This window comes from Argiope bruennichi, chromosome 1 (assembly GCF_947563725.1).
Source record: "Argiope bruennichi chromosome 1, qqArgBrue1.1, whole genome shotgun sequence".
Classification (NCBI taxonomy): domain Eukaryota; kingdom Metazoa; phylum Arthropoda; class Arachnida; order Araneae; family Araneidae; genus Argiope; species Argiope bruennichi.
In genome coordinates, this window is record NC_079151.1 from 129,652,195 (window position 1) to 129,679,880 (window position 27,686).

At 27.4% G+C, this 27,686-nt stretch overlaps 1 protein-coding gene across 2 annotated transcripts in view; it reads right to left on the reverse strand.

Annotated features, from left to right (window-relative positions):
• Positions 1-2,129: 2,129 nt before the first annotated feature.
• The window catches only part of LOC129986553 (clustered mitochondria protein homolog), a 43,774-nt gene continuing 18,217 nt past the window's right edge, over positions 2,130-27,686 (reverse strand). For both annotated transcript variants that reach the window (XM_056095380.1, XM_056095381.1), the window contains exons 18-35: positions 27,236-27,311; positions 20,290-20,479; positions 18,985-19,047; positions 18,343-18,404; positions 17,014-17,091; positions 16,452-16,522; positions 16,159-16,231; positions 15,519-15,680; positions 13,404-13,467; positions 12,606-12,883; positions 11,529-11,720; positions 10,550-10,630; positions 10,278-10,403; positions 9,901-9,986; positions 8,426-8,555; positions 7,717-7,851; positions 6,144-6,217; positions 2,130-5,458 (exon numbers count right to left, since the gene is read on the reverse strand). In XM_056095380.1, the coding sequence (XP_055951355.1) occupies positions 5,317-5,458; positions 6,144-6,217; positions 7,717-7,851; positions 8,426-8,555; positions 9,901-9,986; positions 10,278-10,403; positions 10,550-10,630; positions 11,529-11,720; positions 12,606-12,883; positions 13,404-13,467; positions 15,519-15,680; positions 16,159-16,231; positions 16,452-16,522; positions 17,014-17,091; positions 18,343-18,404; positions 18,985-19,047; positions 20,290-20,479; positions 27,236-27,311 (2,083 nt within the window). In that variant the 3' untranslated portion in view covers positions 2,130-5,316. The remainder of the gene's footprint in view (positions 5,459-6,143; positions 6,218-7,716; positions 7,852-8,425; positions 8,556-9,900; positions 9,987-10,277; positions 10,404-10,549; positions 10,631-11,528; positions 11,721-12,605; positions 12,884-13,403; positions 13,468-15,518; positions 15,681-16,158; positions 16,232-16,451; positions 16,523-17,013; positions 17,092-18,342; positions 18,405-18,984; positions 19,048-20,289; positions 20,480-27,235; positions 27,312-27,686) is intronic.

Genomic DNA, 27,686 nt, shown 5'->3' on the forward strand with positions numbered 1-27,686 from the left:
TGCCCTTGGATCTGAAGTGGTAGCGCGATTTTCAGCTGACTCATCATGTATGAGTGAGTTATGCCTTTTACCGCAACTTGGAATGTTGCAAGAATATTTTGATTTGCAGATCCCCGGGTGAGGTTTAAGACAGTTAATGCATAATTTGTTATTCCTAACAAAGTTCTTTCTGTCATCGATAGACATATTTTTAAAAGTAACGCATCTAAATAGTGCGTGATAGTTTTTGCATAAAATACAAGCTTTAACATTGGAATTTTTATTATTAACTATAAGTGTTTTCGCTCTTTTAAATATGCTCGTATTTTGTGGACTTTCGTATTTACTAGGAATACGGTTAATATTTTCTAACAAAGAACTTCGCTTTTCTAGAAATTTCATCAAATTTTCAAATGTAGGAATTTCTGCCGTATTTAGAGAAAGCTCGAATTGCTTCCTTGTCTCTTTATCTACTTTCTGTAGAATGATGTTTACAAGCATTAAATCAGATAGCTTATTTTGTTCGAATGTAAGAACCTTTAACGCTCTGATGTTTTTATTAACGCAGTCTATTAAGGCACACAGTTCTTTAGCAGATTCGCTACGAATTTTCTCAAAATTTATTATTTCTAATATATGAGAGTCTATCAATTGACGTTGATTTTCATAACGATCTGATAATGCTTTAAAGAGTGATTGAAAGTTATCACTAGACGATTCTAATAATTTAGCTTCTCCTCTTAAGCATGCACGGAGATAATACAGCTTTTGAGAATCATTTAATTGCTCATTGTTGCTAATTAAATTAACAAATAAATTTTTAAAATTTGCAAAATCAGCTATTTTTCCAGAAAATTCTGGTAATGGAATTTCCGGTAGTCGGATTTTAGTTACTGCATTATCCTTTGAAACAGGGTTAATTTTAAATTCATCTTTAATTGAATTTAATAGCAATTTCAGACCTACCTCTGTTTCTTCAATCCTTATATTTATTTGATCAATATTTTCTAGGATGGTTTCTATATCTTCCGACGTTTCAATACCGCAATATTGTTCGGATATCTTGTCCAACTGTGCTTGCAATTGTCCAAGTTTCCTTAATTTCACTTCTAATTCCATTGCGTTAATGTCCTTGGAAGCTGACCTTTCGGCATTAAAACTTTCGATTCTTTTCAAAGTAGTTTTTATCGAACCTTTCAGTTTATTTAGTTTCTTTTCTGAAACCGCTTCTTGGTCATCGCTTTTTTCAACTTTTTTATCCATGGTATTTGCTCCGGCTCGACGGACCAATGTTATCGTCGATTAAAAATGGATGTATTAGAAGAAAATACGGATGACGTTATGTAGTTATTCAGGCTTTATTTTGTGCAACCGCTTTCAACGGGTTACAGCATTCGAATGAACAAGATCACATTTGTTGTAGGTGGCGCTCTTGCATGCCATGACGTAACAAACTGTCTCTCATTAGTTAATTTATAGAATACCTAGTTATTTCAGAGAATAACCAGTTAAAGTGTCAAATTAATAACATATTACACACTTTAACGGACACGATCAGTTATTTCATGGAATAACTAGGTATTCTATGAAATAACTGCATTATATACTTTAACGGTAACATATATACATATATACATATATATATATATATATATATATATATATATATATATATATATATATATATATATATAGATTAATGTAAACTAGAGAAGGATTTTGTTTATTATCTGCATAGTTTCAAAAAAATATATGAAAAGTATATTACAATACCGCGAAAGAGAAAATAGATGGATAACATACAATATAAATACAATAATATTTTTAATAGCGCTATAATATCTGGAACTGGTCTCCATTAGGAAGGTGCATGTACATAATAAATATAGCATGTGTAAGTCTATTAAAATAACAATATTAACGTCTATAACAATTTTATGTTAAAAACAATTCATTAGATGAATTAGAAATATGAAATTATATCAAAGAAATTTACTAGAAATTTAATACGACCAATATCCCTGACAAATCAACTGGTCGCCAAAGGTGGCTAGTGAAGGATACAAACATAATAATAATTCTAGGAAAACCTATATTTAAATACATGTGTTCTGATATGTATGAAAAACAGAAGGAAAAAAACAATGAAGCAAAATTCAATTATTTTTATTATAACAATTGTAAAACATTAGGTCCCATCAGGTTTCTTGAGAGCATTTAAGTGAGATTTGCATCTGAGACATATTTTGTTCTACAAGTTATGCAAGCGAGGCAACACATAACACAACTGTTGAGATCTGCATTAAGTTTTAACTCGCCAATGCATAGAGCCGTGGATTTTCACAAACACTAACTTGCAGTGGTAAAAATCTTGGACTGTAAAATACTTCATAATGAGAACAAAATATGCAACTGAAAATTATTTAACAAACTAATTTAAAAAGTCTTACAAGGTATGGAAACTTCAATAAAAGATTTTGAAGTCACTATCGTTGATCACAGAAATATGCATAAAAAATGTTTATTCAAAAATTGGTAGCATATAAAATAGTTACAACTGACTAAGACACTTCTTTAAATCTTAATGGATTCCAATCTAAATATGGCAGACACAAAGTCGATTTTTTTTCAAGGTCATTAATACATCAAAAAATATAACAATAAAGATGTAAAATCGAGAAATTTTAAAACGATAGGAAAAAATTTTAACTTTAATTTAAAGAATATGGTAAAAAAATAAATACATTTTAAAGAACAACTAAGAATTAATTTTAACAATAGAATTTCAATTACATTATGCCATCATAAGGTAAGCTAGAGCTTTACATTTTTACCAACCAGCAGCAAACTTCAGTCAATATTATTTTTTAAAAAATCAATTTCAGTATTATGAATATTAAAAAAAAAAGCATGATTTTACAAGAAAATTCAATTTGCTTAATTTTTATGAACAAAAAAATTCTAACTGAAAACTCTTAGATTAACAATATGCAATATTTATTATGAATGTTTCACAGGCAAAACTATTCTATTAGTAATGAAGAAAATGTGTAACTACAATAAAACTCATTTTTATGCCTTCTATATTCATCTTGTTATAAACAATGTATTGCAAAAAACATTTTAAAAATGGAATAATAAATAGCTACTTTATTATTAAAAGCCTAATAATAATAAATTTATTCCTAAAATCCATATGCAGGATCTAAAGTATTTTAATTTAACTATACTTATAACATGATAAATTTTATAAAGTAACAACTACTATTCATTGTTTCACTTCACTCCTGACTTGAGCACTATCACATAATCCTACGTCATACGACAATATTGCACGTAAAATCATGCTCAACATAAAACAGTTTAAATAGAAGGAACAACAATCTAGAATAAAAATGATATGCATATCAAAACAAAACGCCACTGATTGAAAAAAAAACTATTTGCATAAGAAATTTAATGTATGAAGAACTAAAATGAATGTTAAATAAAATCAAGGAGCCTAAAATAAAAGATAGTCCAATATAGTTGCAAATAGTTTTAAAGGCAAAATTGAAAATCGAAATTGTCGGTTATAAAGAACTTTTTGTGTGTGTGTCAACATCAGATCCAAGAGTCTGTAAACCAGAAACAAAAAAACTTCATTCCTTGATTGAATAATAAAAAAAAATTTTTTAACCAATGATAAATTTCTAGTCTAAAAAAACACATGATAATAAAAACAAACTACAAAAATATCCTTGCTAAAATATCTCATTCAGAATCATCTAAGTCAATACAAAATAATTTCATGGTAAAACTCAAATGATACACAAAATACAAAGAGAAGGTACAACTAGAATGATTAATTGACTAAAATTAAAATCTAATGCAAACGACTAAAAGATTATGTTTCAGACATTACTAAAAAAATTACAACTGAAATAGCTAATTGTGAAACAAAGTTCTTGAATGAATGCAAAAATTCACCAGAAAAAAAACAATCAACACTTGATTAGAGTACAAAAGAAAAAAGGATGACTGTTTATCACACAAGGCAAACATTTAAAATGAAATATACATATTTTGGCATTTAACAAGTTTACATTATAAATAGAATTCTGTATTTCATTAACTTTCTTGAGAAAAAAACACATCATTATTGTTTCAAACAAAAAAATTAACTGCTAACTTCTTTGTTGTCAATTCATTTAAAATGAACATCTGCAGTGATAGAAGAAAATCGATGCAAATAAACAACTCTTCCATAAAATAAAAAAATTATGATGAAGAATATTAAGCAGTTTAATGTATAAATTGTCACCCATCCTCAAAAAATAGGCAGAAACATTTGATTGCTAGATGAATATATAAAACTGAAAAATGTTCTTTTGGCTTGATATTAAATCTTTTTTAAAGAATTTTAAATAAAAATAAAACAGTGAATGAAACAAAAGTAATCTCAATTTATCAATTACCCGTAATGAATTCAGAATATGAATTTTTAAACATAAAAATAAACTATTTGGCACAAAACTATTACTCAGTTGAAAAGTTAATGATGTTTAATATTGCTTACCACTTTGTAATGGAATTTAAATGAAAAAAAAATTCTGTTGAATTTCATATTTAAAGAGTGTAAAATAAAATGTGAATTTCTTTAATTTCAAATTTGAAACTATTGATAACAATACATTTAAAAGTCCTCTTTTGGAAAAATAATATAGTAAATTTGCAAGAATTTCTGGAAAAAAATTCACTTTTCATTCATTATTTTCCCCCCAATGATTTCAATGAATTTATCAGAATAAAGGAGTTCATTCTAAACAGCAGACATTTCCATTCATCTACGATATGAATAAGTAATTCACATTTATATTTGTAAATTGATTTAAAGTAGTCACATAAATCAAACAAAAATAACAAAAAATCAAGTTCACATAATTAAATTTAAAATTAAATAACTCATCAGTTATCTCAACCGATCTCAGATATTTATCCAAACTATTTCAAGGCTAAGAATTCTTTTAGTGTAAAAAAAATAGAAAATTTTCTGTTACAAAAATTATACCCCACGTGCCTTCTTTATACTCTTTAGTACAACATATTTCAGGGGCAGCTTTGAAAAATGACAATTTAGAATGAAGAAAATGATATTTAAATGCCGTCCACAGCACAAACAATTTGAAAACTTCAGTCTCTTGCCATTTGCAATCACAATGACATTTTCCTTTCTTGAAAAGCTTATCTAAAATGCTAACTTTTTCTATAGTCTTTATGCCCATGGAAAACAAATTCTCCAAGGAAAAAACCTCATCTATATTTTGTGCTTTAAACTCTAGTTTGGACGTTTCGAAATTAACTTGATTCATTGGAATTGGTTGCTTCTGTCACAGTAGTAAGTCCATTAACTTCAGCCTCTGAGTCCTTTTTAGGTGAGTCAGATTCTTTCAACTGCCGTCTTTCAAATTCAGCTCTAAAATTTTCAATATCTTGTTGGCTGAAAAAATATAATAAAAATATGCAACAATATCAAGATTCCCATTTTATGTAAAAATTTAAATGCATTTTATTTTCTAAGAGTTTAATTTATCATGAACTTTCTTACGCAGTCTTCACTCTTAATTGTAGTCCAATAGTTAATTATAAACTGTTAAATATATATACTTCCAACAAAAAAAAATGCTCTAAATAACAAATTATATTTGGATTAACAGAGGTTGTCTGAAATTTTAAGCAGTTTCACGATATTTAGCACAATATTCTTGAAAAACAAATGTTCTCATTTGCAACCAAAACTAATCTCAGGCAGTGAAGTTTTTAATTTTATAGTTTAAGTTAACCAAGGTCTAGAAGAATTTCTGCACCCAACTGACAGATATATATTTCACAAGACAGCCAATGATTTGGTCTACAATAGTGACAATTCTAGTTTCATAATTTGGTCAGTTTCAGATCATTTCCTGTAATTTCAAAAAATGTTGTATAATGCAATGTTTGCAAAATGTCATACTTGCAAACTGAACAACATTTTAAAAAATCAAAATATTATTAACACCCTGAGCTTTTCTGTTAAAGATCTGGAAAAATGTACAGAAATAGCTTTTATATTATAAATAATCAAAATAATATTCATTACAGTTAATGTTACAAAATATTGTTACAGAATAATTTATGATTCTTACCTAATCTGTACAAACAAAATTCCATTGATAATATTCAACATATCTAGAACACTGCTTAAAGATGGTGGCTGAATCTAAAAATAAACAATATTTGTATAATTTATGAAACCATTCTAAATAACATTTCTTTCAAGCAAAAAGAAAAAGCAGAGAGTTTGAACAATCCTTATTTTATAACTTTTGTACTTGTAGAACTTTAATTTATAATATATATATATATATATATATATATATAAAGAGAGAGAGATGGATATATATAGATATTACCAAATTAAACATTAATTGATACTGATATTACAATTAAATAGTGAATTCAAATGAAATATTTTACTTCTTTCTATACACAGCAATAAATTAAACATTTTATTAAACCAAAAATATACAGTTCATTCCAAAGATATAGATGTCATTGTATGCAATTCATTGCATTACTTTATTCAAAATACAATAAATACATTTTAAATGCAGACTTAAATGCAAAAAGAGAAGGAATTAGACAAAATACTAAACAAAACAAAAACAAAATTGCAATTGATTTAATTTCTTGAGTTTTATAAGTAATTCTCTTTCCAATAAATATCTTTCAATAGTTTAGATTTTTTTTTAAATACAAAAGAATTTTCAAAATTACTTTAAACAAGATACACAATAACTCATGCTATACATGTTTGTTTGTTTGTTTTTTAATTTTACCATTACTTAATAGTAGAATTATATTATTGGTCTGAAAAAAATTTTATGCAAAGCATTACCTTCATCATCCAATACTCTAAATCAAGATTTTTGCATTAATTTAATTTCAAGATCTAGTGATGGCCATTAAAGAAGTAGAGAAAAGAATTGCAGAAGTTGCATAGTTTGTTCTCCTCTTGCAGCAGTCACAAAGTGCAGAAAATAAGAATAGTGAATTGGGGGTGGGGTGGAATCATCTAATTTTCGTCAAACACCATCTTAAATATCATTTGCTAATTCAGTATTCTCTGAGATTTGGCACTGAAAATTAAATTAGATAAAGGGTCTCAGATAATCGAAACAAAGAAGAAACAGAAAAAAATTAACCCTGAACAATTTAGTGCAAGAAAAGTTTTGCCACAATTAAAATAATATATTACATTTTGAGACAATTTTTGTCAAGATCACAGATTTAAAAGGAGGAGTCAATGGCTATATGAACACTAGAACTGCAAGAGAAATATTTCAGAATATCCCAAAAGGCATAATACACAAAAAGAAGGGTCAAAAAGTAAATGCCAGTGAAAAGATGCAGCTGCAAAAAAATCTCTAAGAAAAAATCTAATTCAATGAAGTGGCTATACAAATTTTGAAGCAAAATGATAATGAATTTTAGATTTTATTTATAATCATCAATTAGCATGAAAACTGAATATATAATTTCAAGCAAATTATTGAGACAATTTTTTACAAGACCACTTTCAAGGATTCAAAGAAACATGCAAGAACTGTTGTGAATTTTAATATTTCTAATAGTTCCAAAAAAAAAAAAAAAATTCTTAACACATATTTTAAATTCATAAAACTGAAAGGAATGATATATATCATTAATACTACTTACTTGAATAGGTGGAAGTATGGCACTAGAATTTCCTTTATAAATTTCATTCATCTTCTTTTGGAGCACCACAGCCTGTTGAGTTAAATGCCGCAAGCACTCGGAACTTTCTTTAGTTTTCTCATGGACTTCACCAAGCTAAAAGCAAAAGAATAATCATTCAGGTAACAAAAAATTTACAAAAGTTAAAAGTAACTTCAGGTATAAGTATTAAAATATGGTATAAAATACAGGAAATGGTAAAAATTGCTTTAAAATAAATTTCAAAATAATGCACTTTTTTTTTTTTTTTTTTTTTTTTTGCATTCTTATTTTACTACTATACCATATTTTAAGAAATGATGGCAATATATTCTTTTTCAAAATTACTTATATGTTTAAATTTCTTTTACTCAATATCATCCCCAAGAACTCTATCTCAATTTATAGAATAGATTACAGATCATCTCAAGAAAATTCTATTCAAGAATACATAAATAAAGTGGATCCCATTCTTTTTTTTTTCCCATGGGATACTGACAAAACACCAGCTGAAAAATAACATTAGATGTGCATAATAAACAATATTAATAAAATTGATGATGACAATTAATAACCATATTAAGTAAAAATAACTTTTTAGTAAGCCATTAATATGAACGATTAATTAAAAACTTTACAGACGTATTACAAAATCCAAATACAAAAGTAGTAATCAATATAATAAAATTACCTGTTGCTTGTAAATGCTGTATGTTTCTTTCTCATTCTGTAAAGCACCACGAAATTCACCCATACATGACTGAGTTCTAGCTACAAGATGATAGCTGACTGCAACTTTCAAACTCTTGCTTCCATAGTAACTAAAAGACAAATGAAAATGTCCCTGTTAACTACATCTCAAATACAAAATCAATTTTAAAAATAAAAATTAAGATATGCTTTTTTTTAACAATTTTCTTTGGAGTTGGACTACTTTGTTCCTTACTGTAAAGTATTTGACTCTACTTTCTAATTTATGCATACAAAAAGCAACATGAGTTTCATGTAAAGTACATCCATGAACTTACTGATATCATTTGCTATAATAATATAAGTCAATATGAAAGTTGTAAAATTACATATGGACACAATTAAGCAATTAGGAACAAATGATCATTTCAGAGGCTTCAAGGCTACCATTGAAAATTCTACTTCAAAATGCATTTTACTGTTATAAAATAAAATAAAAAACCTCAATTCACAGTATAACATATACTTATGTAATGTAATAATAAACATTGGGAGGGAAAATACAGTACTTTTTGTAAATACACATTTTTTAACAATGCCTTGCAAAAACAGCTGCATCTAAAATTAAACATTTGGATTTTGTTTTCCATTCGCCGTATGTCCATAATATTGTTGAAGTTTTTGCAGCAACTAATCACAACTAATTAAAATGAATTAAATTTAAAAACAATTTTCAAACATGGAGCTATAGATTTTTAAAAAGTAACTACAAATATTTGTTAGATAACTATATTTCTTTTTGTTTGAAATGTAATTAAATATATTTAAAATGTAAAACCAATATTATGCATTAATCCATCATCAATTACATTCCTTTTAATTTTTAAATTATTATAATGCAAAATTACAGATATAAAATATATTCAATGATAATTTTCATCCAGTTTTAATAAAATTTCCATTATACTCATTATGATTATTCCAAATAAGAATATAAATTAGCATTATCTCAGAAATTTTAATCATAACAAGTGTAGAAAAACTCACAGATTGAAATTCCATGTGTATTTATTACATATGACAATAAGCAAAATATTAAAGATATTAGGTTATTAAAAGCAGTTTCAAATGCTTCGAGTCTAATGATATCAGGATTAATTTTTCATAAAAGCAATGAACAAATTTTATTGAACAGTTCAACTAACCCACTTCTGAAAAATTCCTCTAAATTTTTTTTTATTAGTGAATACATTGTAGTTAACAAACATATAAGATACTACAAAAATTAATAATCAAAGTAGAAAGAAAACTAAATATTTAAATGTTAATTTTGTAGCAGATTTCAGCATTGTAAAATAAATTCCGGGTAATTAAAAGCAAATAAATTATATAAAAGCAATTTTCATTTAAATTTTGACATATTTTAAGAATTGAAAGTGTGTGAATGAAAATATGTCACTAGAAAATGTAACTTACTTTATGTTTAACTTTAAGGCATTTTCTAGGAATCTAAGAGACAAATCATATTCTCCAACAGCATGCAAAATAAGACCAATATTACTCTGAAAAAATTAATAACAAATAAATAAATAGATTTTAAAAATCAATATTTAAGATAAATTCCTGCTATTTATTGAACATCAATTTGCACTATTTTCTAAATAAATTTTAAAAGAAAACATTAATTTGTAAAATACATTTTTATGTAGAGTTAAAATAAGCAGTCAAAATCACGCTACATTTAAAAAATATAAGCTAAGCATAAACTATAAACATATAAGCTGTATTTCTTAACTACTTTAGATAAAATTGACGAAATGTATTTCATTCACAAAAAAACTGCATCAACTTACATCTAGAACAGCCATTTCAGGATGATTTTCCCCACAGACCAGAAGAGTTAAATACCTAGCACGATATAAAAGCTTCAAAGCAGTGGTTATCTGAGAATTTGCGAAACAATATAAGGCGAGATGTGTCTGAAACAGAGCAGAATCTTGATAAAAATCAATCGAAGAAACAACAGGAACTAAATTCTTTCAGTACATACTAGAAAATTTTTAATACAGAGACAAGAACTTTAAAAAAACTCATATTAATATTTTATTAATTTAAAATGACTTACATATTCAGAGATTGTATATGCATGATCAACACCATTCACACGTTCACTCATCAGAACAGCTTTCTGCTGAAATGCCATAGCCTGAAAATTAAAGTATAAAGATATGATCAATTCAACATACATTTCTATAGAAAAAAAAAAAAAAATATGAAAATCAGAAAAAATCATTCAAATAAAATTTTAAACTAATGAATTGTTAACTCTTAAGAGTTCTGAAGAAAGAAAGAAAAAAAAAATGTTAGTTTGATTACCAACCAATTTAAAAGCTATATTAAAAATGCTCTACAAGAATACCATTTAAAACCTAAACAAGAATACTATTTCAGGAAGGATCTCATTATCAGTGGATGATACTTAAGCTGATATATTCATCTCCACATTTCCATGCTATACTTATTGGGAAGATATCTGAATACACAGATTTAACATGTATCAGGACTGTGTTTATGGTAAACATTTTTGAGTATAGTAAATTTTATCCAAAGTTTAAATCCTTCCAGTAAGTCATTACGGGCAAGAAAAGGGCAAGTTTAAAAAATGACAGATTTCAAGAAAGAAATTATATTTTTCCATAGAATTTCATGTTGGTGATACAAATATTATATGATTGATTGTTAAGCAGAAATTTTAACACTAAAATAGTCTGAATAAACTAGATAAAAATTCATGCAAATACTTTTCTTTATGATTGCAATTTTATGATAGAAAATACAAAAATTGATTTTCCCATTCACTTAGCAGTTTATATACAAAAATAAAGTAAAAAGCTAATTAAAAACACACACAAAAATAAGCATTACCCTACTGGATTGCAAAACTAAACAAATTAAATTTTACAAAAAAAAAATTAAAAAATGTTTTTGGGGAGGGTTGCACCAACTCTAAAATTTAAATTACAATATGTTGAACCAATTTAAGAAAAAAAAATTCAATACATGAATGATAGAAGAATGCTTAATTTATTTAAAAAATATCTCACCTCTGCATGATCACCCATTATATAGTTTAACCTAGCTAACATCCGAAGACATTGTGAAATTTCAGGATGCATGGCACCATAAACATTATTTAATAGATTTAGAGCTTCTGTTATTAACTCATAACCTTCTTTTAGGAAACCTTGTTGTATCTTAGATTGTCCAGTTGTGTAGAAATTATAAGCATCAGTGGCCTAGAAAATAATAAACATACAGCAAAATTCATGAAAAAATTAACTTCTTTACAATTATTCAAAGTACATAACTTGAGCATTAGAGGATAAGTTTTCAAAATTCTAAATCAAATTTATCAGGTAACTGAACATTTTTAGTAGTACTGCAGAAACTGCACAGAAATAAAAGCATGCATAATTTAAGACTTTTACTCATATAAAAAAAATCAAGAATTTATATATTTAATCAGCAATTATATTAAGATATGAAAAATTACACTCTTCTAAAATTAAACTTTTCTTAGAGAAATACTGGATACTACTGTATTACTCATAAAATGTAATTCATCAATTATAAGAACATTGTCACAAAAATCGAGAAATCCTTTTAAATCTTTATTTTTCAATATATTATCAAAATTCTTATTCTGCCTTATATTGGTTCATTCTATATTCTTTTGTATTTCGTATTTTTAATTTCTTTACCATATAATTTTTGGTGTGGGGGGGGGGACAGGTTTTCACAGTCTCGCATTTACTCATCAGCATTACATAACAATAATTGATATTCATTTTTACCTTTATGGGCCCCAAGATTAAAACTAACTATACAATCAAATGCAGAAAAAATCTGACATCTGAATTGGTGGCTTAATTTTAACACAGTTTCAAGCTATTATAAATCAGGTTTATATGTTCAACAGTTTTTATATATGGCATTAAAATTATTTATCACTTTATATTTACCGGAAAACCTCAATAAACACACTGCAAAAAAACCTTTCAATAAAAAATTATTATTAAACTAATAACGAATTTATGATTAATATGATAATACAATAAACTACATTTTAAGAGTTTTATTATAAAAGTTAGGTGTTAAAAATATGAAAATAATATACTTACTCGTGGATTAATATGCTTTACTACAGGAAATATATTCAATATATCATCTTCTGAGAAGATAGGCTTTGTCTTATGGTCAAAATTATATTCTCTTAATAAAATCTGAACTCCAGTTTTAACGCAAAAAGAACGCATGATATATAGTTTGTGATAAGAGAATTTTTCTACAATTGCATCAATTGTATCACAAGGTAGTTCCCAAGCATAATATGATAGTAGTTCATTCTTCATATTGGTCCAAAAGATTTTAGTTGAAAGCAAAGCCCATTCATTGTTATCTGCAAGTAACATTTCATCATAATTTTAATGCTTTGAAAAGATAACTACTCAGAAAGGGGGGAAAAAAACATATATTCTTTAAATGTTTAAACAAACAATTTATAGATTCTAGTCAAATCTATGTAATCTTTAGATAAAATAAGGTCTAAGCCCTAAATTGTTTTGATCAAGAAGTAGATGAAAATAATCTTTTTCAGATGGATAAATTACACTTTTTATGTATAATTACAATTTTTAAAATACTAAAAAAGCTTTATTTACAGAAAAATATCTAAAAACTATTTAAATTTGAAATTTAATAATATTTCAAGAAAATAAAAATTCCTGTATATTCCATATACAAATCAAATATCTTGGAACTTCAAAATTAGTATTTTTAATACAATAAGCAATTTCTGAAACTTGAATCAAAGATAATTCCTTGATTTTTCATATGAAACATATTTCAGTTAAACAAAACTTCTTTAATATGTAACAATCAAAAGAAATAAATCTTATTCAGCAAATAAAAGAAATTACCTTCAAATCGCAAAGGATTCTGCTTTCCCTTTCGTTTTCCCTTCTTTTTGTACTTCACTTGTAACTAATTAGAACAAAATAATATTTAGTAAAATAAACTGTAAAATTGAAGCTCCTAAAACTCATAAATTTAGTTTCTAAAAAAGTTGGAAAATGGCATTTGTTCGAATGAACCTGCTTTAAACATATCCATTTGACCCAATAAAAAATTATCATTCTTGACTAAAAGAAACAATATCCTTCAGATTACTGAAGGAAGTATTCATTACCATTACAAAATTTTGGCTTTTTAAAAAATACATTCCAACAGAAAAGCATCAGTAAAACCTATCTTTCTTTAATGATAATTAGTTTATGTCAATAGTATAACAGTATAAATAAAATCTGTTATAAAAGTATCTAAATACATTTATTACTCAATAGTTAATTACCGTACATTAAAATTACAGCCTTCAATGCAAAAGTATACTTAATTTTTATTTAAACAACTCTATATTAAATTCATACTATTTTTCCAAATAACAACACCCACTTTGGTATGCAAATTCGAATTCACCACGTAAAATTAACTTGAATACTCATAATGCTACATTTATTCCATTTCCAACAGAACTAGCAGAGCATTCTCAGTAACTGAAATTAGGACCTTCTAATATCAAATGAAATTTACCATTTTTGACATATATCTACATAATAAATCAAATAAAATACGTCAATTTTTAAATAAATCATTTTATTGAATTTTTATTAAATGTAAATAAAAATCATGCATTTTTTTCAAATTTTAAGTTTTAAGTATCCAATATTAAATTAATATCTTAGAAATTACAGAAGAGAAACAGAAAAATCTTAATGCTAATTTTTAAAAAAAGCAGTAAATATAACATCATTTTACAAAATTTTAACCATTTCTTTTCATATTTTCAAAAGATATATAGCACAATTACAAAGCTAGTTGAATATTGATATTCATTTTTTAAAAGAGTTATTGCAATTAAACACATGAATTAACTGAAAGAAAACTGCTAAAATAAAAATTAAGATAAAGTAAATCTTTGAATATTATTTTTGATTAATAAGTAAGTATTAACAATGTTAATGATAAATAATATTTTTTCAAAATAATTATAATACAAAAAGCAGAGAAGAAACAGCAATTTTGTGAATACTAAATAAATTTAGATTTGATTCATTATTATTTGAATTATTTTTAAGCATAACATCTTACAATATACAATAAAATACTGAATCATGAGATTTTTATAACTTTGTTTTTATATATCAAATATAAAGAAACAAACTTCAAAAGGGTATATCCAAAATTTATTTATTAATAAAGGAAATAAAAATAAAAAGCCTTTGTTAATATATATATACAGTTTTGTTTTTCTCAATATTCTTTCCATAAATGAATATGAAAATAAAATGTAATTTTAGATTGTTCCCTTCAGCACAAATCTTTTTGAAAAGAACTAAAATGTGGAACTTTTTGAAAAGAACTAATGGATTGTAAAAAGTAAAAGACAATAAAAAGCAAAAGATGAAATGTAAAAAGTTATTTTCTACATTTGTATATATTTATGACAGCCAACAAGATCTTGCTTCTTGTGTATCCCCAGTTGCTTTGTGAAAAATTATACAAGATTTCAGATTCTGAGGGAATTCAATGTAATATTTCATTAAAAAAATGCAGGCATGCCATTAAAAAACATGAATATGATATAAAAATTAATAAGAAGATGGCCCCTTTAGTAAGCATTATCAACATGTATTTAAAGACATTTCTAAAGAAAATGTCACACTTCTTTTGCTTTTAACAACTGTAGTAGGTAATACAAAGTATTTCAGATACTTTTTTGAGGCTCAACAACAACAAAAATTATTATTATTATTATTATTATGAAAAGATCACATTTTCTCGAAAATAATTTATCATTAATAATATATCATTTAAAAATTCTTCATAAAAATATTGTACAGTAACCTAAATTATAAAGAGGCAGAATTAAAGAACAATTAATTTTTTTTAAATAAATCATATGAAAGATTTTAAAGACAAATATCTGTGTTTAAATATTAAGTCACAGCTAGGAAAATTCTGAAAGAAAAGCTTACTTCTTCAGATGATACAGGACTTGGCAAATTTGTACAAGATGATAAAAAGCAATTGAGAAAATGACTAATAGCACTTGACAAACACATAGTTTCAACAGATTGGATGTAATGAGAAAATAAATGTTTGGCAGTTCGAGTGATGAGTTCCAATACCATGATTCTCTGAAATGAAAATAAAAGCTAATGCATTCTGCAACTGAAGAAAGAAATTATAATAGTATTATGCTACACTTTGAAAATTAGGAATATAATTACTTCAGTTTGAATCTCCACTATAAATGAAATGTCTATAAATTTAGCATCTCATATTTCAGATATGTGTAGATATTAAGGGAAAATTACAATTGCTTTTGTTTAGAGTTAAGTAAGTTATTAAAGACTAAGTTGCAATGTTAATTGCTTAAAACACATAAGCTTAAAAAATTTAGCAAAGCATTTTGCAAGAATTTCAACTACAATAAGTAACTATTCCTAACAATATCAAAAAGCATGATGCCCTTATTTAAAAAATACATAATTATTTTTTTATAAAATGGGGAAAATATGTATACCCAAATCCTCAAAATGTGTGTATGATGAATATAGCAAATAACCAATTACTGGCACAAAGTATGCCGCAAATAACAAAAGTTATACTCACATACAAATAATGCAACTGAGGTATTTTGGCAACCATTTCAGTGATTTTTCCTAAGTATCGCATGCTAATACCTCTAAAAATATATTAAAAAATAATTTTTAGAATTATAAAAAAAATGGTTTTTGAAATGTATTTATAATTGTATCATTAGATAAACTTTACCACCATAAAATGCAAATTGAAAATGCTTAAAAACGATTCATTTGATATATTTGGTCAAACATTAAAAAAAATAAGTAGTCATGCGTAAATTAAATTCAATAATACATGAAGAAAATTTAAACAATATTCACCTTCCATGAAGAGCCTCTGTGAGTGTTACTCCATCAATGGGAGATGTTGAATGATCCAAACAATCTCTAATCTAAAATTAAAAATGAATTTAGACAGAAAAAACAAAAAAAAGAACATTTTTTTAATAATAAATTTTGGGATTTCCTCCTCCCCCAAAGACATTTTTATATGTTTTTTTATAAAAAAACTTCAAAAAATGCATTTGGGTCTCATTCTCCCCAAGATTTGAAAACAAAAATTATTAATTCCTAAGTAATTAAATCTTTTATTAGTGTTTTCCTTGCCATGCAATAAGAAAAAATTATATCATACAGTAAATATTTAAATAATTAATCAAAACTCACTTTCAAATGGCAATCAAGCCACACAAATTAATATATTAATTTGTGTGTCTTATTAATTACACTAATTATGTTGCTAAGAAATCATAACTTACAATTTATCTTTCTTATTACTTAGTATATAATATTATGTAAAGGAACAAATATTCTATAGCAATCAATTTAGTATTAAATAAAAATTCGCAATATACAAAAGTAAAGCAAAACTGATTCAACTTACAAAGCCAGGTATTTGGGCTGTTAACAAAAAGTCTGCAGCATCCTTAACAAGTTGCTTTTCCTTCTTTAATTTTTCAATCTGTGGAAAGAAAAAAATATAAATAAATAAAAATGTACAGGAAAAGAATATCAATTTAAAAAACTACAAAATATAATTTCAGATCATGATGAAAAATTACAAGGGCAATAAACATAAATGAGGTTTATATGGTATTAAAAGGGCTAATGATAAATAAAACAAATTCAATTTTGTGATTTCTCATGCATTCATTAAAAAATATTAAAGTCATTAATTTTTTTTTAATTCCTTTAAATTGAAGGAACACTTCTCTAGCAATTATATAGTTATTATAACCTTTTGTTTTACACTAAAAATACTTGCTTTTTTCATAACTTTAACATAGAAAACAGATATATCATAATTTGTCAACAAGTTGTAATAAGAATGTATAATAAACTCTTAAATTTCCAAATGTTAAAAGTAAAGATAGTAAGCTAAAATGTCTTTGAAGAACTATATTTTAAAATTTAGTAAAAGACTGAAAACAGAGCATCATAGGAAATAAATTTTAACATATATTACACTAAGAAAACATTTTTTTTTTTTTTAATCAATTCATATATCTAATTTTTCAAAGAAATGCTAGAAACATAATTATTTCATGTACGAGTGAAAATACCTTACACAAGAACTTGATTTTATAGAGCTAAAAAAATATTTACCAAATGTTTGCACTTCTCTTGGCACTAAATGTATTAATATTTATCAATATATTGTAACTGTCATCTAAAATTGATCATTCAACTCTTTTAATATTAAAGAAAACGATTCCTTCAATTTTTTTATAACAAAGAAAATCTCATATATACTTGGAATATTATTTAAATATTAAGATAAGATTCCATAAATAAAAAAAAAATGTTTAAAATGAAAAATGGAATATTTAAAACTTTGAATACAGAACAAATATGCTTTGGTATTAAAAAAAAGTTTAAAATAATTTTTTAAGTTTTTTTTTTTTTTTCTAAAAAAAACTATTTTCAGTTACAAAAAAATGTTTGATAAATTGCTTAAAAATAACTAAAATAGAATGTAAAAAATATTATCACCTTTGCATAATTATTTACTGCATGAAAATTTTGAAAAAAAAAAAAAGAAATTCCAATCTATAATATGATATCCAATCTATAATCTATATATAGATATATCAATAATATATCTCTATTTAGAACCGAATTTATAATTCATATTACATCTGACATATTTATAGGTCATCAATTATCAAAAACTTCTCCAATTGAAAATTTAAAGAAACATTTGAAAGTTTACCTGTGATTCTGGATGCCTCACACCAGGTGAAAAAACATCAGGATTAAATCTCAAATCAAATTCTGTAAATACAATAAATTTTGTAAATTTCATTAAACATTATAGAATAGCATGCAAATCTAATATTAATTATTTTTGTTTTTATTAAACATTTCTAATTACTTTAGTGGGACTTTAGAATCATTATTAAAAGATTTGAGTATTCCATAAATGCAGCATTTCTGAAAATTATTATGACAACTTTAAAGTATTAACAATACATTTTTAAATTAGGATTCTATCTACAATTTTCCAATTTTTCAGTAGTATTTTTATTTATATTTCCCCAAAATAATTGAACCAATTGCAGAAGTAGTAGTGAAAACTGATTTGAAACGTTTTTTTAAGGCTTCAAATCAGTTTTTCTGTCACTCTTCACGGCTATAAGCTATTTTTAATCAAAATAATGAAATAGCAGCTCAACTATCTAGTATTTAATTAGATCTAGAAAAGAATTTCTAAAAGAAAAAATATTTTTTTAAACCTCAGATGCATAGAAATTATTTTTCTAGAAAAAATTTTATGCAAAATTAGTAAAATGTTGAAAAACTTTTTAAGCTTTAATTACATAGGAATTAAAGTTACAGAATTCAAAGCCATTACCTGTTTCTTTTAAGGATCCAACTGCTATTGCAGCCTTCTTTATTACTTCTTTTGTACTATCAACTAAGAGAAGTAAATTAAAACTTATTAAACATAAACTAAACAAATTTCAGCAATTACATGTGAATGCAGTCATCATTAGTCCAAATATTTTGCACACATAAATGAAAAAACAATATTTAAACAAATTATGATATGCATAATCTAAATTTGTAGATCAGTTAACAACATAAAGAAAGTGAACAATAATTTTATAATTTCAAATCAAATAATATTTCATAATAAATTACAGCAAAAAAAAACATCAACTCACATCCTTAACATATAAAATACTTGACAAAGCTAAATAATTGTGGAAAAAAAAAAGTGGGAAAATATAAATAATCTTTCCACACATAATGATCAAAACATCTAACAGAATAAGACAAATTATTATTTAATTACTCCAAATATTTTGTACAAACAAATATAGATAAAGTAGCTTAATAGTACACAGAATATTTTATGGATAACGAACTCAATTATAATTCTGATATCCCTAAAAATAAGCTTTACATTTTGAAACAAGCTATATCATCATAAGGAAAGTTTTAAAGAATGCAGTCAGAATGTTTCATTAACAAAAGTTTCTAAAATTATCTTTAAACATACGCAAGAATATAATACTAAAAAGATACATTACAAATGGCATATGATTTTTAATGTTAAACTTCTTTTTACAAAATATCCCAATAAATAGAAAAATAATCATAGTGTTTCAAATCTTTACAAACGTATTCATACTTTTAACAATAACAAAGTATTAACAAATGAAATGAATATCAACCTAGACTGAAAATATATATATATATAGTCAAAATTTGAATATAATCAAATTAATAAACTATATTCACAAAAATAAGTCAGGGTGAACTAATGATTTAAACAAATTAAACCTTCAGTTTCATATTTAGCAATTTTTATAGGTTGAAAGTTAGTCTATATTAAATTATATTCAGTAATTTTTGTAGGTTAGTACACTTATCTTATTAACATTGTTATGAATTGAATTATATTATTATAGTATTGAATAACACAACAATTTGCTTCATTTCATAAGTATTTGGATCTATCAAGAAATGTTACTTTTAAATAGCAATAGTCTTCACAAACTATTTTATTTGATATAATTAACAAACGGTTATGAAGAAAAACATTAAAAAAGAATTCATGTAAGATTTAAAGACAAAACATTAAAAACAGAAGGTAAAATTATATTCTTAAAACATATAATCTTAAACTTTTCAAAGAATAAAAAAATCTTACCATCATTTTTATCTTTCTTTGTGATACTTTCAACTATCTTTTGATAATCTGGCTCCTGCTCATTCTTTTTTTCATTTTCACCATTAGTAGTAACATTCTCTTCAATGGTCTCTGTCTTTTCTTCATCTTTTTTATCACAACTGTCATCTTTTACATCTGTTGATGCATTCTCAGCATTCTGAGTCACTTTCTAAATTAGTTACAGAAAGTTATCTGTATGATTTTTTTTAAAATTTTAATGAAAAGGAAACTATTTTGCCAAAAAAAATTGAAATACAACTGAAAAAATTTTTAGTTTTAGATTAACCTGTTAGGACAGGTGCCTACTAGGGAACTTTTGCAAAATGCATATTGTTGAGACTCTACCTGAATTTCATTTCATTTAGTCGTTTCTCCGCTAATAAGATTCAAAGATGTGGGATCGTAATGTGAAATAATCCACTCGTTATTAATCTGACTCCATTTTATTATCTATCTAAATTACAATTCTATTTACATGCTATATTTATATTTTTAAAATGCTTGCTTTTTTTAGTTGCCATATACAAAAACATGCATTGGTTTCGCGCGCAGTTAATTCTGATTTTAGAGTTGTAAAAGCAAGTTATAACTCTAGTATGATTAAAGTTAAAATTAGTTTTTTAGCCAAAGGCGCTCGTAACATCCTCCCACCTTTTGATTTTTAAATTAGGAGGTTACAAAATCAAAATTAACAAAATATTTAGAAATCAAAACATGAAATGCACATATTTGAAAACTACATAATAAAGTTCAAAAGTTATTTAAAACGTGAAGGTTTAACCAGTCTTCTTCCACTTCTAGTTTTTGTTTCATAGTCGTTATTTTCCGAGCTCGGGATTTCGATTTCTTCATACGAAGCAACCGGTTCGTTTTTTCTCGCACCCGCAGGATCGTCATGGTCTAATTCCAAGGGGTATAAACGTTGCACTGGACGCACAAGTTCCCCACTCGCTGTTTTTAGCTTCACTACTCGGATGCAGCCATCTTTCCCAGGAAACACTTCGATTACCAATCCCAAAGGCCAGTCTAGTCGCTTTTTGATATCACTTTCAATTATAACAATATCTCCCACTTGCACTTGTCTAGATTCCTTTCCTTTTGGCTTCTTCTGGATTAACAAGCTTAGATATTCTTTTCGAAATCTTTTCCTCAAGTCCTCTCGTAATTTTTGGTGATACTGATATCGTTTGGAGATATTTACTTTATCCAAAGTATCCAAATCGGGAACTCCTACCTTTGTAGTCTCTTGAATGAACATTGAGGGAGTCAGTGGAATTAAATCATTCGGATCTTCCGATAGATAATTCAGAGGTCTAGAATTGATGTTGGCTTCTACGTCACAAAGAATAGTGAACATTTCTTCGTAATGAAGCGATGCCTTTCCTAAAACTCTTCTTAAAAGCTTCTTCACCATCATAATCATGCTCTCAAAAAATCCGCCCCACCAAGCAGCTGTTGGGGGGTTAAATTTCCACTGAATTCTTAAGACGGAGGCGTCATTGACAATCTTGTCCCAATCAAGAGAACCCATCAAATTATTTGTTCCAGTAAAATTTGTTCCGTTATCGCTGTATATAGTCCTAGGTCGCCCTCGTCTTGCGACGAATCTTCTAAAACCTAGAAGGAATCCATTAGTCGAAAGACTCTGTATTAATTCCAAATGAATGGCCCTATATACAGCGCAAGTAAAAAGCAAGATCCAGGCCTTTTTCCCATCTTTTAAATGAAGCGGCCCTGCTAAATCCACTCCAGTGACTTCGAATATCAAGGCTTCCCGTACACGATCTTCCGGTAGCGGCGCAGGAATTGATTCAATTTTCTTGCTCGTATATCTTTTGCATCTTATACACCTTGAGAGCACTTTCTGGACAGTTTTTCGTCCCTGCAGAATCCAAAATTTTTGACGGATATCTGTTAGGACAACTTGAACTCCAGCATGGGAAGAGATCAAATGATGTTCGAAAATCAATCTCTCCACTAATGGGTGCTTACAAGGCAATACTAGAGGGTATCTAAAATTTTCTTCATCATCTCGTCTTGTAATTTTAGTTTTCAATCTAATTAGTCCATCAGAATCATTAAACACACAGAGTGATTTAAGTTTTGATCTTGCATCTTCGTTATTAAAGGTTTCTTGTTGCACGATTTGTATCACCTTTCTTTCGGCGGCATCTAGTTCTGCAACAGTTAAAAGATCTTTCATCTTGTTAATAGGATTTCGGCAATTTTGTACAAATCGTAGCATCCATGCTATCATTCGCACAATTTTTGAATATCTTGAGAACTTGTACAAATACCAGGATTTATTCAGATCTGTAGAGTTGGCCAAAGTTACGACCCTCTTTTTCCTTTCCCGGAAAACCTCTTCAAAATTGTATTCAGAGTCTGTCGCTGGCCATTCTTCTTCTGGAAGTTTCAACCACTGTGGACCCTCCCACCATCTCGATTTCAAAAATCCTTGGATTGAACAACCACGGGAAGGGAGATCAGCAGGATTGCAAGTGCCTGGGAGATGCTTCCAAGCATCCTTTGAAGAAAGACTTCTTATTTCTTCTACTCTGTTATTCACGAACGTACCCCAATGATCTTTTTGAATCCAATAAAGAGCAACAGAAGAATCTGTCCAATAAAAAGTAGGTACGTCTCTCAAAGACATAGAATTTTTAATGTCTGAAGTTAACCTAGCTCCAATGCAGCATGCCAATAATTCTAGACGAGGTATTGTAATAACCTTTAAAGGTGCTACTCTACTTTTTGCCTCTATAAAATATATTTTGACTTCCTCTCCCAAGGTATTTCTCAAAAATACGACAGTACTGTATGCAACTTTGCTGGCATCACAAAAGGTATGAAGACTTAGTCCTTCTGTGCAGCCATTGATCTTTACACACCTAGGGATCTTAACTTCAGACAGCAATTTCAAATCAACAATCAAAGTTTTGAATTTTTTCTGAATGTCATCTGGTAGAATTTCATCCCACCCTAAGTTTCTTTTCCAAATATTTTGCACTAAGAGTTTTAAACATATTGTCACAGGACATAAAAATCCAAGTGGATCAAATATCTTTTGAGACGATGACAGAATATTTCTTTTACTGCAAACATCAAAATTAAATTCTGTATTTTGTAAATCACAGAAAAGGAAATCTTCATTTGTATTCCATAACAGTCCAAGTACTGAGGTTGGAACGGTTGGCTCGTCCCGACTTAGGTCCCTTGTATATTCCCAACCTCGAAGATCAAAACAAGCCTTGGAAAGCAACAGCTTTGCTTCTTGAATGAATCGGGTAAGATCATCTTCATTGAGCACGGATGTCACACAGTTATCTACATAAAAGGAATTCTTCAATATTTCGGAGGTTTCAGGAAAGCACTCTTTACTTTCCTCTAGATGATTCATCAAAACCGCTGCCAAGAGGAAAGGACTACAAGTGAGGCCAAAAACAAGACGGCGGTGACGAAGTATCTCAAATTTTCTTGTTTCGTAATCTTTCCACCAAAGAAATCGCAAAACATCTTGATCCTCTTTTGCAATTGAGATTTGAAGAAAGGCTTTTTTAATATCAGAAATTACCCCAATGTTATTTTGTCTGAATTTTCTTAAAATGGGTGGAATTTGCTCTATTAAATTTGGTCCCTTTTCCAGACAGTCATTTAAGGACGGAACTTTCTTAACTCGACAAGAAGCGTCAAACACTGGACGTACTTTGGTTGATGAGTTTTCCTTAAAAACACCTCGGTGCGGCAAATAATAACTTGAATTTCCTTCCTCTATTTTGGGCACTCTCTCTATTATATTTTCCTCAAGCCATTCTTCAAAAACAGCCTCATATTCTGCATATTTCTTTTCATCTTCTAACTTTTGTGAAGTACGGATACAACGTTGTTCAGCTGTTGATCTATTGTCTTGTAGAATTTCTTTTGCTTCTATCCAAGGTAGCTTAACTATGTATCTGCCATTTTCATCTCTATCCACTGTTTTCATAAAATGATCCATTGTGTTTCTTTTCATTTCTTCTTTAGATTTAGTTTCAACTGGATCCATAATACCTAAAGTTTCTAATTTCCAAAGATCAGCGATAGAGCTATTTTGTATTAGCATTGAAGTCACCAGTTCAGCGGAAGTATTTTCCTCTTTTCCTCCAAAAACTTTACCCATGATCAGCCAGCCTAATTTTGTTTCATATGCTACTAATCCACATTTCAGAGCATATATATTTCCTGAGAATAACTGTCCGCAAAAGTCAGCCCCTATCAGCAATTCAATGTCCGGACAATCTTTGCCTTGATCAGAGAGTATTATATTCTTTTTCTTCAACTCCTTTTGCCAATTTCCTTTGTGGATCCGAGGTATTTTTCCGCATATAATTGGTTGATCGAGGACTTGCATATCGTAAGTGAATCCCGTATTCAAATTCTGAAGGGTTATTTCATATAGTCCATGATCTTGTTTTTCTAACGTAGTTCCACCAAATACCGAATGTATGATATTTTTAACTTCAATGGGCCTCAGATTCATTTCTTTAATTGTTTTCTCTAATAAGTATGATCGCTGCGAACCACTGTCAATAAGAGCTCGTACTCTGCGTGTTTTTCCTTCTGCTTTAATATTAACTTGCAATGTTTGAAGGAGAACTTCTTCAGCAGCACACTGATTGGATAAATTGACATTTAGATTCTCTTCCACCTCAGGTGTTTTGACTTTTGGTTTGTTTGTTGGCAGATCTGGACACATCAAAGTCCAATGCCTCTTATTACAAAGCAGGCACTGTACATTTGACTTGCAAATTCTTGACCTATGGCCAGGCTTTAAACAAGTGAAGCAGCATTTTTTATTTTTCAAAATCTTTTGTTTCTTTTCAAAATCAAATTTTTTGGCATAGTAACATTCTTTGCTTTCGTGAGGTTTTTCACAAAAAACGCATATGGTATTATGTTTTCTTTTTTCTGTACCTCCTGAGAACAAATCTGTAGCAGTAGCCACAGAATCAGAATTCCTCTTATTATACACCTTAGGTGCAAATCCTGATTTCGCTAAGCGAATTCTTTCCTCACCTTCTATTTCTGTTTTCAGAAAGAGTAATAAATTTTTTAGTTTTTCTGAATAAGCATTGCTTTCCGGGTCATGATTTGCTATTATAATTGGATTACGCAGCCATACCCTGAAAATATCTTCAGGTATGCAGGATTCCACCAGGGGGAAAAGCATTGCTGAATACTTGTCTGATGTTAAACCAATTGATTCTAGAGCTCTTAAGTAAGTTTCTAATTTATCATAAATTTGCGACGTGCTTAATTTCCTTTTAGCTTCTGAAGCATTTATTATAACTAATTTTAGTAGCTCACGAACGTAGTATTCAATAAGCAACTCATCCTTTCCGAAACGCGATTTTAAACTTTCTATTGCCTTGCAATAATTCGCATTTGTTGGAGGATAACTGTCTATAATTTCCCGAGCTCTAGTTCCTTCACTTACACATTGGATCAAATATTGAAATTTGTCTTCATTTTCTAATTTATCATCATCATGAATACGCTTAAATTGACTCCAGAAAGCCAGCCAATTCTTAATTTCACCGTTAAATTTAACGAGTTCTATTTTAGGTAACTTAAGTTTTCGTTTAATTCTAGGAGAAACAGAACCAACGCTTTCCTTTTCAGCGTAAGAAAGTTTAGTCAAATATATGTCCACATTTACTTTCGCATCAATCATTTTTGTGCTGTATTCTTCGATTTTCATATACTCATCTTCATACTTTTCGGTATCCGAATTTTCCAGAAGAAAACTATATATTTCATTATCTAATTTGGCCAAATCCGAATAAATTCGTTCCAAATTGCAGAAAAGTGATTTAATTTCTTTTTCCTTAGGTTCATCGACCTTTAATCTTTCAATTAAAACATTATACGTTTTCGTAAAGTTAGATCTAATAGGTGATCGCTTCTTAAGGGACATCTCCATTTTTATTTCACTACTTAATTCTTATTGCAAATAAAAACAGACGTACCGTATTTTTAGCAATCACGTCCGGGTTCACCACAATGTTGAGACTCTACCTGAATTTCATTTCATTCAGTCGTTTCTCCGCTAATAAGATTCAAAGATGTGGGATCGTAATGTGAAATAATCCACTCGTTATTAATCTGACTCCATTTTATTATCTATCTAAATTACAATTCTATTTACATGCTATATTTATATTTTTAAAATGCTTGCTTTTTTTAGTTGCCATATACAAAAACATACATTGGTTTCGCGCGCAGTTAATTCTGATTTTAGAGTTGTAAAAGCAAGTTATAACTCTAGTATGATTAAAGTTAAAATTAGTTTTTTAGCCAAAGGCGCTCATAACACATATTAAATTAAACGGTATTATTTACTAACAACCAGACTCATCAGGTGAAAGACTGTTTTCTGAGAGATGGCACTAACTACACGGTCGAGCATTTCCCTGAGTATTAAAACTGCCAAATCAGATGAAATGTCCCATTTTCGGATGCAAGGACAAATCTTGTGTTAGATACATAAAATGCAACACCTACTTATATGTGAAAAATTAGAATTTTTTTCTATGAACTAATAAAGTTTAACAAACGTTATGAATAATAGACATTTTTTTTTAATATTACAAATATTTTAAATTGTGAATGCATAACAACCTTATTAGTCCTGACGTGTCCATTTGGCTACTATTTAATTACTTCAATTAAAGATTTGGAAAAAGCATTTTTTTTCTATTCTTACTTTTTTAATAATGATATTTAATTTTTTAAAATTACTAAAGTAACTAAAAAATATCTATCAGCTTTTACACAAATCTTAAGAGTTTAAAAATACATTTAAATAAATGTAAAAGGTCAAAATTAAAAACCTTTTAATCATGAATAATTTTAAAACATCACCAAAGGTAAAGAATTTTAGTACCTTATCAATAATATTCTTTACACCAAGCTGTTGTAAATGGAATGCTGCTAGCTTTATAAACATCATATACCTAGAACTAAAAACAAACATACGATGAATTATAAAACTTTACATTATCTTTTAAATAATTTTTTTTAGAATTACCATGAAAAATTGGAAATATAACAGTTCTATTTATTCATAAGTGGAATATTTTTTAATCTAAATATAAAAAATTAGATACATGGCAAGATAATTTTTAATGATTTATTTTACTATAATTTATTTATTAAATACCGTTATGCAGGGTGAGATTTAGTTTGGATAAATATTTACGAATAATTAGGATAAATATTTGACTTAATGGATTTTAGCAGAATAATTTGTATTTGTCTTGCTACAGAAAATTCATGACAGTGAAGAACTCAAAATATTAAATTATTGGTTTAAATAAAAATTATAGCATAAAACA